Raw genomic sequence first — 17,358 nt, forward strand, 5'->3', positions numbered from 1 at the left:
TTATTAGTCAATAGAGTAATAAGGTATTTTGTTATCAAATGTATAATATTAAATTTTATTTTACTCAGAAGTGCAGATTGACCATTGTAAAGACACAATATATCTATTTTAGGAAAATATTTACAATAAAAACTGCCAAATTTACAGTATGAAAGTGGTGGGAATAATCCAAGCTAATCATTTGAGCTTCAATTGCTTCATTACAGTAAGGCTCGAGCTTCTCTAATAGTATAAACACAAATTACTTCGGTTAGAACAAGAAAATAATTTATACAAACTGACCAGAGTTGTGTCGTGCAAGCTTATGAAATTTATATACACTTTTATCAATTTATTTTAGAAACGTTTGAGATAATTATTCAGATTTTTGTGTGTGTCAAGAAAATATATTGATATCATGAATGAACAGAAAATAAATTCTTCAAACAATATAGTAAAGAATGAAGAAATTAGTGAGTCTTTGGAACAGACGATGTCTGCAAAAGGAAGAAAATCTCCAGAAAACATTGTAAGTCTACCAAACAATCTACCTATAAAAGAAAAGAAAAAAAGATGTCCACGTGTGACTTTAAGTTTGGAACAAAAGTTAGTTATTATTAAATTAATGTTGATTGGAAAAAAAATCCAGAACATCGCTCAAGAATTCGGTACCCGTCGTGCGTATGTGAATTATATAATGAGAGAAAAAGAAAAAATTATTCAGAAAGCAAATAAATTACAAGAAGCGAATTTTAAGATTATACAAATATTAAAAGATGTAAAATATTTGATTCAACTCAGACCACTTGAAGATTATCTTAACATGTGGTTGTATGAGATGTACGTTAAGGGACTTCCAGTAAACGTAGCAGGGTTTCAAGCGAAAGCACTTGAAGTTTATAAGGAATTGAAAGGCACTTATTACTTCGATCCTGGATATGATTGGGTCTGTTATTTTGAAAATCGTTGGTGTTGTAAGTTTCTTCGTGACGATATATTAAATGCAAGCTATAATAATAATTTTCTTAGGCAAAGGAAAATTAAAAAAGCAGATGACAACGACCAAAGTCAGCAAGTTTATAAAATAGGTAAACGAAATTTTTTAAAAGTAATTATATTTCTGAACAATTGATTGCTTATTATCGGTAATAATAATTATTATTTTTCATAGATCCAGAAGATGCTTCAATTAATGACGCGTCGATCTTCTTTACTTCTAGTTACCCGGAAAATCAATTTTCAATTGATTATAAGTCTCGTCGAAACACTGAGTCAATACATAATACACATAAACTTAACCATTTTGAAAACACATCATCATATTGGCGGACTTTTTTTTATTGCATCCATTTGTTGGAAGATCCTGATGTTACTGAATTCTTATCCAATGACAAAAGAGAAGAACTAAAAAGTGAATTGCATGTTTTGATATCAACAGTGACTTCTTTTGAGCATTTACTCAATGATCTTCTGATGAATGAATCTTGGAGGCCCTTTGGAGAATTTTTGTGTTTGAAAGACGTCGCTTGGGTCTGCCAATTAAAATATGTAATAAAAATAGAAAAGAATTACAAGAGAAAAATGAACAAGTTGTTTTTTGTACATTATGTCGTGAGAAATTAAAATATTTCTATAATATGAATATCTGTAACAAAGACAGAAAAGTCCCATCGGTTAGATTGCGATTTTAATCTAACGTGCAGAACGTGCAGTATTTGTCTGAAATCAACTCTTCATTGCCGTCCGGCTGCTAAATGCATTTTTGTATTATTTTATTCTGGAAAATAAAAGATAATTTGAAATCTCACTTCGGAATAAACAACACTTATACAGAACGACATTGAGTTAATTGAAAAGTTTGACTAATTTTATATTTATAATCATTACTGATAAGTTTTGATTTTTTTTTATTATTTTAATTTCTACAAATCTTAATGTGTGTGCGCAAAAGCTTATCAGTCAGGTCTGACTAGGTACAGTAATACCTAGTAGTCGGCACTGGTATTTGGTATTACATCTGTAAATTCATCTTGTTGCGCATCATCAGTTAAATATATCTATATCACACTGAAGGCTAATCAATATTACACTCGTCATCAGAACATAGACTTACGACTCTGTAACTAGAAATTCTTGTGATGTTTTGATAAACTATTGCAATTTTTTCTTATGTAAGCTAGTAAATAAATTTTCTTCAGTGAAATAATAATTTTTATTTATCTTAAACTTTTTTTTTTCATTTTCAGGATAATTAATGGAATTATTCAAGCACTTTCTTTCATCATCAATCGGTAAATACTATCTTTAATAATTTGTTTGATAATCAAAATTATTTGATATATTACAGTGATTTAGTTGAAGAATTGATTAGAACGCCGAATTATCAGTGATTTTGAGAAGAAATTAAGCTATTATTTATGTGAAGAAATAATTTAAAAAATAGTGAATTTATATCATTAAGATGACAAATTAATGAGAAGAAATTAAGCTATTATTTACGTGAAGAAATAATTTAAAAAATAGTGAATATCATGAAAACGAAAAATTAATGATTAACTGATTAAGATTTAAAAAAAAAATTTTAATGATTGAGTTTCAGTAGTGAAGAACTTAAATATTATTAAAATGAAAACTTTCGGAATATTTTTAGGAAATTACACTAACATTTTTTCAAGTTTTTTTACAAATGAAAATTTCTTTTTATTTTTTTGCAATGATTTTTTGAATAAAAAAAAAATTCTAAAAATTCTTAGATCATCGGCTAGCTTAATTTTCATTAAAATGAAAACTTCCGGGGTGAAAACTGAGAAGATCATGAAAAAATTCGGCTTAACTAAATCAAAACTATTAATTTTCCCAAAAAAATCGCAATAATTATAAAAAGCTCAAAAGAAGTTTTTTTTTGTCATTTTCAAAAATGAAAAAATTAATGGCTATGTCACGTAAATATAAAAAACTTGAACAACGTCTTCTCATCTGGATAAGAGAGCTCAAAAGTCAAGGGCTTTCACTTGATGAATTAGCATTCAAAAGAAAAGCTATGGATTGGTACAGAGAGATGGGACCGTCGTATCCTTTTAGAGCTTATCACATTTGGATTCGACACTTTCAAAGAACTCACAAAATTGAAGTTACTTTCCAAGGAAATAAAAGCGAGGAAGAAGAAGAAGATAAAGTAGTGCAAATTGAATCGAATTCAGAAATCAAGGATAATCAGTCTGAAAATAAGGATGAAAAATTAACAGAACTTGATGAAGAAGCTACGATGAATGCAAAAAATGATGAAAATAAAGAATTGGAAAAAGAAAAAGAAAAATTTTTTTTTAAATTGTTTCTTCTTTCTAAAAACAGGGCAGTCAGTCGCGAAGAAAAGAAAGAACAAGGAATTCAAAAAGACGTAGAGAAGAAAAATAGAAAAAAAATAAAAGTAAAAACGGTTGAATTTTTAAATCCACCAATTTTTAAGAGGAATGTGAATGAAGACGATACAGAAACAACAAATCCAATTACAGGTAATGAAGTATTTCCATTTTGAATAATAGAAAATAAAAAAGAAGAAATCAAAATTTTAGCTCATGAATCAAATAAAAGTTTGATGAATGTTTTTGCTGGTTCAAATGATTTAAATGATGAAGAAAAAGAAAAAGAATTTTTGTGTGATTTTTCTAGTACTTCAGAGAATTCTACTAAAAATGTTAATGATGAAAAACAAGTGTGTCTAGATGTCGGCCTACAAAATTCAATTGTACCTAAAAATTTAAGAGATGAAGCAAATGCAAAGCTCAAAAATTCTGCTTTAAAGAAGAAATTTGAACAAAGGCTGCTGAAATGGTTAAAAAATGCACGAAAAATCGGCTTCACTGTGCAGGTTGAAATATTTAGAAATATAGCATTGAAATATTATAAACAATCTGGTATTTCAAATTATTTTACGGCTAGTCGTATGTGGATTTATCGTTTCGAAAAACGATACAACATCAAAGTAGTTAATAAACTAATAAAACCATCAAAAAGAACTTGGCTTTATCTTTCGGATAATTCAATAACTCAAAGAGAAAAAATGAATCGAAACAAAGAAATTAATAAAGCGCAAGTAAAAATAGAAGAAGTTGAGACGGAAGAAAATGAAGAAGTGATATTATTAGTTTTAAAACTGAATTCGATCAAAAAAAAGAGCTTGATCAAAATCTTTTGAATTGGTTAAGTGAAATGCGAAGTCAGCGTCTTGAAGTTAACGGAAAAATGTTCCAAGAAGAAGCATTAAAATTACATAAATCATTAAGTCATACGTATTATTTTAAAGGGCATTATCATTGGATTTGTTCTTTTGAAAAACGCTATCAAGTTCAAAAAATCTGCCATCGTCGTAATAATGATTCAAAGAAACATCAATTAAAAGAAATTGGAACAAAAGATTGTGAACGAGATGAAATAGAAAGCCTTGATGAAAAATACGAAAAAATATTAGAACTTCCGTGTCAGAAACAAGGTAGAGGTGAAAGTATTTCTTCAGAAGATCAAAATAGTAATGGGGGATCGATTTCGATGACTAGAAAATCAGTGATTCAAAAATCATCGAGCATTGTTGGACTTGATGGTGAGAGTGTAAGAAAATGTGACTTAGCTTCAATTAGAGACAGTGATTCTTCATCATCATCATCATCATTATTAAAATCAGATTTAAAATTCGGGGTCAATAATATTAAAATTAAAGAGCCTTTAGAATTACTTGACAAAGAATTGATACGAGAAGAGAAAGTAAGTAGAGAAGTCGAAGATGATTGAAAAGAAGAAGTAGTTAAAATAGCTAAAGATGAAGATGAATATCGGAAAGATTATGAACAACAAGAATTAGAAGAAGAAATCGGCGAGAAAGAATTAGAAAATGTACAAACAGAAAATATAGAAATAAAAGATTTAAAAGTAGAAGGGACGGAAATTAGGGAAGTTAATGCAATAGATGAAGAAGAAAATATAAAAAAAGAAATAGATGAAAAAAAGGAATGCGAGGAAGAAAAAGAGAAAGATGAAGTTGATACGGAAGATGATGAGAACAACGATTCAGTTTCATACGATTTATTAAAACGCTCAGATGTTTCAGAAAAGTTGGTTTTGGATAAATTAGAAGAAGAAATAATAAATGTTGATAAAGAGATGCAAATAGACGCTGATGACATGACAGAAGAACAAGTCAAAGTAAATAAAGAAAATTTGGTTATGAATGGCGAAGAAAAAGAAAAAGATGAAGAAGAAATAGTAGAGGTAGAAAAGGATGAAGATAATGATTCATCTTCATGTGGTTTATTTATAGACTTGAATGTTTCAGAAAATTTGATTGTCAATGAAACTGATGAAGAAAAAGAAGTTCAAGATAAAAATGTAAATCTAGCGACAATGGAAGTTTTTGTCGATGAAAAAGAAGAGATGAAGGAAAAAATCATGGCGATAGAATGTGAAGAAGAGGTAGAACATAAATCTAAAGAACAAGAAGTAGAACTAAGTGATAAAGATTTAATGATCAATGTCGAAGAAGATAAAAAAAAAGAAAATAATAGAAAAGAAGAAATAGAGGACGAAGAAAATATTCGAAACGAAGTGAAAAATTTTCATGTGATGAGGGATGAAGAAAATGAAATGGTTATCGTAGAAGACGAAGTGGACAATTTAGAAATTGAGAAAAATAAAGAAGAAATAGAAGAACAACATTTAAAGCGAAAGAAGAAAACATTTAAATTGGTAACTTTTGCTACTGATGTCGAGATCATCAATGCTCAGCAATCACCAACAAATTGTCTATCACTAGAATCATCACCTGTTAAACCAGTGAATAAGAATATTAACATGAAGGAATATGTAGAAATACTAGAGTATAAATTGGTTTTTAGCAAGTGTAAACAATTTATAAAGGACCAGAATATTCGACAGTATTTCAGAAGACATCAAATAAAAGAGTTCGGACGAGCGATGGATATTTTGATTGAAAAAGCTACTTCTGAAGATGATTTATTGGATGATATGTTGATGAATAAGAATTGGGCGCCATTTGGACGAATGTTCTGTTCGGAAGATATTGCTCGGGTCTGCGAAGGTAAAATTATTTGCACCTTTTGCTATGAAGATGATAAAGATGAATATAAAAATTATTCCAAAAGTTCTATCAATCATAAATTGACGTCGAATAGAAAATTAAGAGGTCGTATTTGTGATAAGTGTAAGGAAACAACTGTCGATTTTCGTCCAGCCGCGAAGTGTATTGAATGTATTATTCCATTTTGGAGAAGTAAGTCTTATTATAAATTACTTTTTTGTAATGAAATTGGTAATCTTAAAATGACTTCGGAACAACTGTTACTTATCAATTCAATTTTGACTAACATGCATGAATTTGAGTATTAATCAAGCTATTTTTATAATTGAAATTATTTACCAGTGATAGATTGTGATAGCAAATTATTCTCAAGTTTATTTTTGCTCAAAATATTTAATAATGTAAAAGTATTTTTTAACGATTTTTAAGTATTGTAATATTTGCTTTAAATAATTAATTTTCGATTTATTATTTAATAAAGTTAAATTAAGGTATTTAACTTGAAGATATTATACAATTATAAAATAATATAATTATTATGTATTGCAATATTAATTCTGAATGTCGTCTACATATTGTCTAACATATTTATTTAAAAAAAGTCTATGTATACAAATATAAAAATTAAAAAAAGTATTATACAAATTGAATAAACTAACAATTAAAATTAAGTTGTTATTCTGAAAATTTTTATCATAAAGTATACTTATAAATTTATTAATTTTATCTGAAATATATAACTGCGCAAATCCTCATAATTTTTTATTAACATTTGGACTTACTGATTTATTCTTTCAAGACTTTATCATATCGAAAAAATGACGATTAATTTTTTAAATTAATTTTTTCAAAAAAAAAAATTTCTCACAAAGAAAAATGGGTCAAATAAAAGTGTAAAAAAAATTTTAATATTTGATTGATTATAAAGTTATATTTATTAATTTCTTATGTAAATATATTTTTTAGTTTAACATGATTTTCGCATAGATTAACTGAAGTAAAGGCCTGCCTTCGATATTAACATTAGTTTTTTATATAAACTTTTTAATCAAATTTAATATTCAAAATTAGCATTATATTATATTAATATATTAGTATAATAATAATAATAATAATAATAATAATAATAATAATAATAATAATAATAATAATAAAAAGTTAGTCCGTCAACGTTAAGTAAACTTTGAGATTAAGTTAGAGAACTTTTAAACTACTCTTTTTTATCTCTGGCATCAAATCATACCAATTTGTAAATGCTTGGGTGACATCGATTTCAGATAAATTTATACGAACTTGACCCATAATGTTGTTGCTTGAAGAAAGCCACGCTTTTTGCGTACAAACTGAAACTTCAAGAACTCGTTCATTCAAGTCACCCTGAGATACCACATATTCAAATTGTTCGTCGTAAACTGGGTTGCAATTGTCCTTGAGAACAGCTGTCTTGCGTTTTGTTTCCTTATGCCGATCTGGGAGTAAGTAAAGTTTCACATACGGGTCAGGAATACTTGACGGGTCATTCAAAGGCAGAGGTAAATTGCTGAAATAATTAATTAATTGATTAAGAATTTTATTTTTAAATAAATAAATAAATTTATTTTTTAAGTAGATTTTTAAATAATAAATACTTACGCAACTTTATGAACTACAACCACTAATTTCTGCCTGGGGACACTGTAACGAAGTGTCAGCTGAATTCTACCGAGCTTCCAGTCTCCAGTAGACGATGTTATACTAAAATGGCGTTTAATTAATTCAGGATGGGCTGAACTAGTGTTCACAGACTCCGATAGGATTATCATTTCGCGGTCAATATCTTTTTCAACTTCGCCTGCAGGTGGGACTGCAGCGGAACTTGAAACTGTGCTATTTACAACGCTGTGAATCGACTCTTTAGAGGCTTGTTTCTTCAGAGGGGTTGACGGTACTAAAATTTAAATTGACATAAATTAACTTTAATATTTATGATACTTGAAAAAAAAAATTTTTTTCAAATTCAAATTTAATAATTTACCACTGCTGCCTTGAGAAAAACTTATGTTAGATTCTTGACGCTCTATTTTTTTTTGCAACTGACTGAAATCCTCTTCGTCTCCTTCCTCGTCGATATTTATCTCCGGTGTTTCATATTTTAAAACGTGTAAAGACATCGACATTATTACTTTACTTTCAGGATCAGCGTTCTGGAGATCATAAGGATGCTGCATGTCTTCGAGATTTAATTTAGTCATTAAAATTGAGATACTGTACGTTAGAGTTCCTACTACTGATCCTGTTTTGTCATCTAGAATCTATTTAAAAAATTTCAATGATTAATTTTTTTATGATAAAAAATTTGTGCTTATAATTTTTTTAATTTCTAGACGTGGAATTTAAAAAAAAAAATTTTCACAATAATTTAATTGTATTATAAAATTCAAAAAAATTGATAGATGTATGTTAATTTCAGTATTAAATTTTTTTGATTAATTTAACTACTCTACTGTACTACTAAATTTTTTTCTGAATCTATAAAATTTTTTTTCAACAAAAAAATTACTGTAAGAAAAATTTTAATTTTTTTCAACTAAGAAATAAAATTGTATAAAATTAAAAAAAAATTAATTTCTGACTACAGTGAAATAATTTAAAAATTTACTCTGATATTCAAACTGCTTGATTCTGGATTTCCGACTAAAAAGGTAAACCCTTGCTCCCAAATCGGGTCACAAGACCGCAACATTGTCGCAGTTCTCTCTGTTTTATTACCAACACTCGCTTCTAAGTAAACATCCGGCTGTTTGCTACCCCGGAGGCAAGGTAAATTTTTAGCTGAGTCTACAAACAATGTCAAAATCGCAGTACTCATTGACGTAACACGTAGCTGCTGAGTTTCCACCAACGCCTAAATAAACCACAAAATAATTAATTAATTAAATAATCTATTGATTCATAGTTGTCTCGTCGAATATTTCATCATACAGCCTGTAAGTCAGCAACATTTTTCGAAAGACTCAACCAGGTCAATCGGAGATGTACCATTCCGTGTTTAGCAAACTCGAGTGTAAACCACTGAAAAATAAAATAAAATTTCATTAATAAATTAAACATCAAAATAATTAAAAATTTTTGAATGTATCTACTTACATTATCGATTGTGCCCCTTTTCTTGACTTTGCTGACCTCGATGCTGGCTCTTCACATGTACATAAATTCGATTATTTAAAATATTCAATGCACTTATCCTAAATATTAACATTTTGTGAAATGAAATAACAGTACTAATGAATGTCGCGTGTTTTGTGAAAATAAAAAAAAAAAAAATAAGTAAAAATGAATGGCATAAAATGCAACTAGTATATAACGATTACTTTTGTTTAGAGGTATGCAAAAAAAAATAATAAAAAAAAGAATGCTGATTTTTATACACACAGCAATTCATGCGAAAACCCACAGTGTACTTTTAAAAAACTGTACATTTTAGCACACCAGTTTGTAATAAGTTATTTTTATATTAATAATAATGTTAAAAAATTATATAAAAATCATGCGTTAAATTAAAATGGAAATGAAATTTATAAATTTAGTAAAGTGCAAATCAATAGATTATTTCTATTTCTAATTAAATAATTACGAATTAGATACATTTCTTCTTTTATAAATTAATTAAATGTAATTTACTATAAACTAAGATAAATACTTTTTAAACACTAAGTACATTCAAGGGATTACTCGTTTATTTAATTTTGTTTTTGACAATAAACAAAATACCTTCCGAGCTGATCATCTTGTCCGGTTTTGTCTTTGTCAAAAAGATGAGTTATGACTTTGTTGTTGACTCCTGAGCTCTGTTCCACTATAAACTGCCACCACACAAGCGGATTTAGTTTGTTATTTCAAATTAAAAATAAATTATAAAAGGTATTGTGGATTATTAATTAATTTTTTACTCTTTTATTATTGACTATCCTTAAAAAAAATTAAAAAAAAAAAAATTGGAAAAAAGTGTCAGTAGCCGGACAACAAGCTCTAATTTATTAATCGTTATAACTATGCATTAATTCAAACCGATCATTTTAGGCACTACCTTCCAAGTAAATCGTCAGTTTCAACCCCAGGAAAATTTGGATCCCAATCCCAAAGACTTATAGCAACTTCTAGTCCTGAGCTTCGTGTATTGATGATTGCCTGTATGGCATAATTTTAACAATAAACACCGTTTTTATTTATCGACATGTTTTGATAATTCATTATTTATTAAATAGCTTTTTTAACAAATAAATAACAAACAAATAAGACATTTTCAAATACACAATACAAATAGAGACAACAATTAGGACGAGTAGACAAAAAAACAATAAACAAAACTTTTGTTAGTAATTAACAACACAATGCGTGTTAATCCACCGAATGCATAAGCAGTAAAAAAATCATAAGCTTAATACAGCAAGCGCAAATAATAATTACCAAAAAAAAAAAAAAAAAAAAAAAAAAAAATAGGATAGATGTTTCCAAGTTTTTTTATGTTATCAAAATAATACAAAAAAATATTACAAGTGTTTTTAAATTACTTTAGTCAATATCGTGAAGCATAAATATTTTTTATGTTCTCAATAAATCAAAAAATAAAGTATTGAATAAAAAAAAAAAAAAAAAAAAATAGAACTTCGTTAAAAATCAATATTTACGTTCTAAAATTCAAACTCTTGAAGTGACATCGTCACGATAGGTTACTATTAATCAATATTAGTTATAAAGAATGAATAATAGCTTTTATAAAAACTTTGTAATTAAAATTGAAGGCTAAGTAATGATAACATTTTTTAATTTCGTAAAATAAAAATTCTAGGTAAAGATAATTACTTCTTAATAAATAATTATTTTGTTCAATTTATTTTATTGGATACTTTGGTTTCAAAAAAGGACTTTAGAAGCATTTACCCAAATTTGAATAAAAAGTATGATGAAAATGAATGAAGAGTTATAAAATGTATAATAATAATAAATCTATAGCATACCTTCCAAGGCTCTCGTCACCCTTTGTGTCATCGTAGTCCCACAAAGATATGGTGATCAAACTTGCGACGGCTGATGTCACGATACACTAATCCCATACAAATATACACGCATCACATAGCATACACACAAATTTAGGATTTTTTTTTTTTTTAATGAGTAAGTTTACTAATTAATAAAAAATTTGGTAAATCAATTATCGTACGTGATTGCTTCAGATGAATTAAAAAATTTATATGAAGCTTACTTTCAATAACGCTAAAAATTTTTCCTCTGGAAAAATTAAAATGAAATCTATTGTAATAAGTAATTTGACTAAGAGCTTACATTTGACGTGACTCGAAGATAATTTTTGGACTTTAAAATAGTAAAGGCTAAACGAAAAATCTTTGAGTGCAAATTTTCAGCTAAGCACGTGCACAAACAGCCGATATTTCTGACAATAAACGATAAAAGCGATGCATACCTCACACCAGTAGTCCCACTTAGGATCTACGGTGTTATCGATTGTTTTCGTCCTAAATTCTTGGGCGCCAATATTGATGACAGCATAAGGATCGGATTTCCCTTTGCCCAACATTCCGATGTCCTTTTTCATCAAATGCTTCGCTTGAACAACATGAATCCTCAACACTCCCTGAAAAATAAATTATGGGATTGTCTCTTCACTCAAAGAGGATCAAATATAAATTTACCTCCGGTTCTGGCATTTTCAAAACTTCAGCAGGTACATCTTCGCTCAATGGTACGATTATTTTATTTGGTAACACTGCAATCGCGGAAACCTGTTCCTTTATTACTTTTCGCAATGCTTGGCTGTTGATTAATTAAAATTATCAATACATAAGATCAAAATTGTTTTAATAACAGAAAAATATAGTCAATATTTTAAAGTGGGGTCAAACATTTTAATTTTCATTTTTTTTAACGAAATTTCTATTTGATTTTATTTATAAATAAATAGGGTTGATCCTACTTATAAATAATTACCAAAAATATTTTTATATTATAATTTTTTTTTTACCTGAATCCAGGAAAATCAAGAACATCCACAATTCCTACTAAATTAAAATCAATCGATGGATTGTTTAAAAAGAACAATTGAAATCCTCCTACTAGAGGAATAACATTTAGCATTGGCTTCAAAATAACACGAGCCATTCCACGTAATTGAAAATCTCTTATTCCTCCTTTGATATTACCCAATGAAAAAGATATGTCACAATCTCCAGCATATCTATCAAAAATTATAATTTTTTTTTTTAGAAAGTTTTAATATAAATTATATACAAAATTAAAAATTTAAATATACTAACAATATATCGCAATCTAAAACAATTTCATTTCTTGAAGTGTTTGTTTCGTATACTTTAATTCCATAAACTTTGGGTGGCTAAAAATAAAATTTGACGTCATGTTTAAAGTAAAAAAAAACGAAAATAGATGGTATTAATTTTTCTAACTTACAATTCTGCCTAGAACTAATCGACCAAATTGAAATCCCGTCATTTTATATTCTGATAAGGATTGAACAATAGCGGGCTGTATTTTTTCTTTAACAATATCTCGAACCAAATGATTCATACCCGGCCAGACTTTATATAAGATCTACATAAATAAAAAATATTTATCATTATCATATTATACAATAAATTATAAATAAAAAACAAAATATTAAAAGTATGTATAAAGGCATACTTTGTTGAGCCATTCAACTCTGTCGAAATCAGGAAAATAAACCCAGGATGGTAATTCATCGAGTCTGCTTGTAATAATATCTTTTTCTTTGGCCATAACGGCAGCTTGCGCCGTAAGTCTCTTAAGCTCCGAGCTTCTGCTATTTTCAACTTTCCATACAGAGAGTATCACTGGAGGAAGGAGCCATCCAATACTCCAGTTCATGTATCCCCATCCCCAAATAGCTCCAACGGCAGCTACTTTTAAAATCAGAGAAGTTGAAAATGACTTTATTGTCATATAAGGCCAGCTAATTTTTTCTTCTGCTGGCTCAATTAATTTATTTTCTTCCTCCTTGTCACCCATGGTACCGTTATTCACTCAACAAACAATTAAAATCACTCCAACGCCTGGAACAATAATATTTTCAAACGTCAACACCTTTATTAAATAACTGTCTAGAATTTTATGAAGCTAAAAATGATTCATAGCGCGACTAATATAGTGAGAACAATCCATTAAAACACCTATATAATGCTAGATAACGTGTCTATTGAATTAGCCTTCAACATATGACAACCTATGAGCTAAATATTAAATAAAAATATGACGTCAGTATCATAAAATTTCAAGTTTGACAAATTTTGTGATAACTATCAAAGTTGGGAACCTTCCAGCATTATTCTACTTTATTTCTTAATCGAAAATTTTTAGAGCAAAGCAGATATTAATAATTGTTTTTTAATTATTTTAAAACACTAATTGACGTCTAATTGTGTTAATTGAATTTATATCAACCAAGTAATATCTATAATGGCTTTTAATTGTTCTGAAAAATAATAAAGAATGGAATTAATTAATATTTTAAATGTTATTAATAACTGATGAGTAAGCTTTACCTCAGACATTACTTGAACTTGCAGAAATCAACTGGTACGTATTTAGAGTAAGAAAAACAACAATATCGACTTAATTGTCAGCCGTCCCGGCGCCGACTGAAAAAAATAAATTTCAACAAAATAAATAACTTGCTGATAAAATATTCAGCGCCATTCTAAAGTTGTTGAGAATTTTCGAAGGCTGAATGTCATCAGCTGACTCGGATCTGAAATATCGGAGATGATAAAGAAGATTGAAAATTTTCTTTTTGTTTTTAAATAATTAATTTAAGTATTTTAAAAAAACAATTTAATTTTAAAAGTATTTTTTTAATTTTTAATTAAAAAATTTTTAAGTGTTTTATTTTGATTTAAAAAGTTAGTTAAAATTATTAAAGAACATGTGATAATACTGAAGTTAGCGATAAGCTGTCAATTTTAAAAATTTTTTTAACAAATTAATTACAATAAAAAATCCTTCCAAAAATTTTCACATGTGAAACTTTTAAATTATTTTTTTTTTTAATAATTTAATTGCTAAAAAATTCTAAAAAAATTTTTAATATCTGTCAACTTGTGTTATAACATGTGTAGGTAAAAAAATATTCAATGAGTTGAAGTTGGTCACAGTTGACGTTTTGTCAATATTATTATCAGGATTCTTAGTAAACTGCGTCAGAGTGAGAATCAAGTCAAGTGATTCCGCCATTGAAAGTCGAAGAATTGTTTTTAGTGATTCATTTAATAATTAAAGGCGTAGAGATCATTAAGATTGCACCATCAAAAGCACCAGTGTCACTCAGTAATTCTGATAAAAGTTTGAGACTCAAAATAACTTCAAAATGGGTATAGCTTGTTCAGCAGCTCAGGTAATTTTTTTTCTTTGTTGTGTTTGTTTTTTATAAATTGTTAAGTAGGTTATTGAAAAATAATTTGTTATAATTTTTTCAGACGGCTTGTCTGTGTGGAAGTGCAGCCTGCAGTTTTTGTTGTTCACAATGCCCGTCATGCAGAAACAGTACAAGTGCTCGAATTATGTACGCATTGATGTTGATGCTGGGAACAATAACAGCTTGCATCACTTTAGCTCCAGGGCTTCAAGATGTCCTAAAAAAAGTATGTTTTCAGATTAATTTGAAATCCTGACACTTATTAACATTATTATTATTATTTATTATTTTTGTATTGTTTTCTTGCCAGGTTCCATTTTGTTCTAATAGTTCAAATTACGTCCCAGATACATTTAAAATTGATTGTGAGTCTGCTGTTGGATACTTGGCAGTTTACCGGATATGTTTCATCGTCTCACTTTTCTTCTTACTGATGTCAGTGATGATGATAGGGGTCAAAAGTTCAAAAGATCATCGAGCTCCTATTCAAAATGGGTAATTTACTGACAATAATAACAATAATGATAATTACATGTTTTAATATTTCCTAATGGTACTAAAATTGAGACATCTGATAATTTTTTTAATTTTTTCAACAAACAAATTAAGGTAAAAGACCCAGTTATTGACACTTGCAATTTTATTTTAATTAAAAAAAAAGCCAACCCCAATAAATTAAAAAATATAATTTGTAAATTATAAATTTTATAATTGGTTTTCTGAAAACATTTTTCAAAAGAGTCAAAACTCATATAATGAAAAGTAATGATTGTAATTTTAAAATCTTTGTTTCTAGATTTTGGGCAATAAAATTCTTGCTTGTAATTGGTGGAGTAATAGGAGCGTTTTTCATCCCTGAAGGTTCATTTGGTCCAGTATGGATGTACTTCGGAATGATAGGAGGATTTTTCTTCATAATTATTCAATTAATATTAATAATCGACTTCGCTCATTCTTGGGCTGAAGCTTGGGTTAGTAATTATGAAGAAACAGAATCTAAATGTTGGTACGCAGCACTGTTGAGCGCAACTTTCTTCAACTACTGCTTAGCAATTGGTGGAGTAGCGCTGCTTTACATCTACTTCACTCTGCCATCAGACTGCTCGCTCAACAAATTTTTCATTTCATTCAATTTGATCCTCTGCGTAATAGTCAGTGCGATATCCATTTTGCCGAGTGTCCAAGAGTTTCAACCACACAGTGGACTTCTTCAGGCTTCCGTCGTGTCTCTATACGTTGTCTATCTGACATGGAGTGGTGTCTCCAATAGCCCATGTAAGTGTTTCAACAAAGTTTGAAATAATAATAATAATAAGCAATAAATATTTAAAAAAATTTTTCTTTTTACAGACCATGAGTGCAATCCAGGACTGCTGGGAATAATTGCTAGCAATGACATCCGTAAACAAAACCAAGCTGCCTTCGACAAAGAGAGTGTAATTGGTCTGATTATTTGGTTCTCTTGCGTACTTTACAGTTCTCTTCGTACAGCATCTAAGTCTTCAAAAATTACAATGAGTGATAAGGTTCTCATCAACGACAATGGAGCTGGTAAATAATGAACTTGTATTATAATATTTTTAAACCCAATCTCTTAACTTTTATCTCGCTAATTTTACGCAGTTCGCAATGGAGACACTTCTCTAATCGACAACGAAGGTACGCACATACGCTAAGGACTGTAGAGTAATGTGCAACAAACTCAGTAGCCTAAGACAAAACAGCCTACAGAGAAGTAGTAAAATAAAAATAGTAGTATACACATAGAATGTGTGTGCCTGCCTTTTTTGATCCCGATATCGGATTAATGGCTGTTCTGTCGCTTGTCAAGTGTCAGCGTCACTTGATTATAAAAATAATTAGTTTTTTATTTTATTTTTAGCCTGCTATTTAAATGAAATTAAATTCACAATCTTGATTTTATTTATTTTTATTTTACTTTTATTGTTTATCAAATGAAAACAGACTATGTTGCAATAGATGGCCGTAATCATGACGCTGAGTCTGGAGCTGAACCCAAGGTCTGGGACAATGAAGAAGATTCTGTCGCTTACAGTTGGAGTTTCTTCCACTTGATGTTTGCTTTAGCAACTCTTTATGTTATGATGACGCTTACTAATTGGTACAAGTAAGTATATAATTTATTTATCTTCTTATCGTTATTTACTTTATTAATTATTATTTTTGCTAAATAAAACAATCAAAATTTTTAGGCCAAACTCGACTCTCGAAACATTGAATTCCAACCCTGCTTCCATGTGGGTAAAAATAATTTCATCATGGATGTGTCTTGGAATGTATGTTTGGTCATTAGTTGCTCCAACAATTCTTCGTGATCGCGATTTTTCGTAAATCGTTAAATAAAAACCGCCGTGAGATTAATCAAGTATTGATTAATTTAATCAAACAGCTAAAAATTTTTTGATTTAAATATTTAATATGTAATGTTACCTTGTACTACGTATTTTTACCAATATTTACAGTTATAATTAATTATTTAAGTTACTATTAATAGTATTTTTTTTTTAATAATAAACAATTATAATTAATGTAATAATTAAAGACTCATTTAAAATTACGGAGTAAGCTTGTAAATAACGTATCCAGTTATAAAGTTATATTGAATTAGACTTTTCAACGTGATAATTGTGCGCAATAATAATTAATTAGTGCCCACAAAATACTCTTGTTATTATGTATAATAATTAATATCATTATAACGCTTACAGAAGAAAGTAATTAATAATTAATGTCATTTATTTAATCGTGATTGTATCAAAATAAACAATATAAATGAATTATTGTGTGCAATCAGTTACAATAGCTTAAAAAAAAAATATTTACAATCCCT

At 28.4% G+C, this 17,358-nt stretch overlaps 3 protein-coding genes across 8 annotated transcripts; 2 read left to right on the forward strand and 1 right to left on the reverse strand.

Moving 5' to 3' along the window:
* Positions 1–146: 146 nt before the first annotated feature.
* On the forward strand, positions 147–7,238 carry LOC141536435 (uncharacterized). Its single transcript, XM_074256949.1, has 3 exons — positions 147–1,067; positions 1,151–2,150; positions 2,226–7,238. Exon 3 carries the CDS (start codon positions 5,134–5,136, stop codon positions 6,373–6,375), a length of 1,242 nt encoding a protein of 413 aa, XP_074113050.1. The 5' UTR covers positions 147–1,067; positions 1,151–2,150; positions 2,226–5,133; the 3' UTR covers positions 6,376–7,238.
* Positions 6,979–13,769, reverse strand: Esyt2 (extended synaptotagmin-like protein 2). 4 transcript variants are annotated; one of them, XM_074256915.1, is made up of 14 exons: positions 13,639–13,769; positions 12,761–13,149; positions 12,530–12,670; positions 12,379–12,455; positions 12,087–12,299; positions 11,758–11,878; positions 11,529–11,699; positions 9,818–9,909; positions 9,194–9,242; positions 9,029–9,118; positions 8,706–8,951; positions 8,082–8,358; positions 7,700–7,994; positions 6,979–7,607 (listed from the first exon to the last, which is right to left on the reverse strand). In XM_074256915.1, the coding sequence occupies exons 2-14, from the start codon at positions 13,103–13,105 to the stop codon at positions 7,262–7,264; spliced, it is 2,463 nt and encodes an 820-aa protein (XP_074113016.1). In that variant the 5' UTR covers positions 13,106–13,149; positions 13,639–13,769; the 3' UTR covers positions 6,979–7,261. The 4 variants fall into 4 exon arrangements, with proteins under 4 accessions (XP_074113016.1, XP_074113013.1, XP_074113017.1 ...); XM_074256912.1 differs by lacking the exon at positions 9,818–9,909 and adding an exon at positions 10,134–10,234; XM_074256916.1 differs by lacking the exon at positions 9,818–9,909 and adding an exon at positions 11,065–11,150.
* Positions 13,770–14,285: 516 nt separating this feature from the next.
* Tms1 (serine incorporator TMS1) lies at positions 14,286–17,305 on the forward strand. 3 transcript variants are annotated; one of them, XM_074256945.1, is made up of 8 exons: positions 14,286–14,486; positions 14,569–14,733; positions 14,818–15,002; positions 15,304–15,782; positions 15,858–16,058; positions 16,131–16,166; positions 16,488–16,635; positions 16,721–17,305. In XM_074256945.1, the coding sequence occupies exons 1-8, from the start codon at positions 14,460–14,462 to the stop codon at positions 16,857–16,859; spliced, it is 1,380 nt and encodes a 459-aa protein (XP_074113046.1). In that variant the 5' UTR covers positions 14,286–14,459; the 3' UTR covers positions 16,860–17,305. The 3 variants fall into 3 exon arrangements, with proteins under 3 accessions (XP_074113046.1, XP_074113047.1, XP_074113049.1); XM_074256946.1 differs by lacking the exon at positions 16,131–16,166 and having other exon boundaries at positions 16,473–16,635; XM_074256948.1 differs by lacking the exon at positions 16,131–16,166 and having other exon boundaries at positions 14,287–14,486.
* The last annotated feature ends 53 nt before the right edge of the window (positions 17,306–17,358 follow it).

This window comes from Cotesia typhae, unplaced genomic scaffold (assembly GCF_013202065.1).
Source record: "Cotesia typhae breed Kobodo isofemale line unplaced genomic scaffold, CoteBio_Ctyphae scaffold_152, whole genome shotgun sequence".
Taxonomy (NCBI): Eukaryota; Metazoa; Arthropoda; class Insecta; order Hymenoptera; family Braconidae; genus Cotesia; species Cotesia typhae.

Excerpts from the sequence above, each read along its gene's own strand:
- LOC141536435 (XM_074256949.1), top strand. The coding sequence starts at position 5,134 with ATGCAAATAGACGCTGATGACATGACAGAAGAACAAGTCAAAGTAAAT.
- Esyt2 (XM_074256912.1), bottom strand. The coding sequence starts at position 13,105 with ATGGGTGACAAGGAGGAAGAAAATAAATTAATTGAGCCAGCAGAAGAA. Across the intron at positions 11,879-12,086 it reads CTTGATTTTCCTGGATTCAG|CCAAGCATTGCGAAAAGTAA; the intron begins GTAAAAAAAAAA and ends ATTAATCAACAG. Across the intron at positions 9,119-9,193 it reads AAAGGGGCACAATCGATAAT|TGGTTTACACTCGAGTTTGC; the intron begins GTAAGTAGATAC and ends TTTATTTTTCAG.
- Tms1 (XM_074256945.1), top strand. The coding sequence starts at position 14,460 with ATGGGTATAGCTTGTTCAGCAGCTCAG. Across the intron at positions 14,487-14,568 it reads TAGCTTGTTCAGCAGCTCAG|ACGGCTTGTCTGTGTGGAAG; the intron begins GTAATTTTTTTT and ends TAATTTTTTCAG. Across the intron at positions 14,734-14,817 it reads TTCAAGATGTCCTAAAAAAA|GTTCCATTTTGTTCTAATAG; the intron begins GTATGTTTTCAG and ends TTTTCTTGCCAG.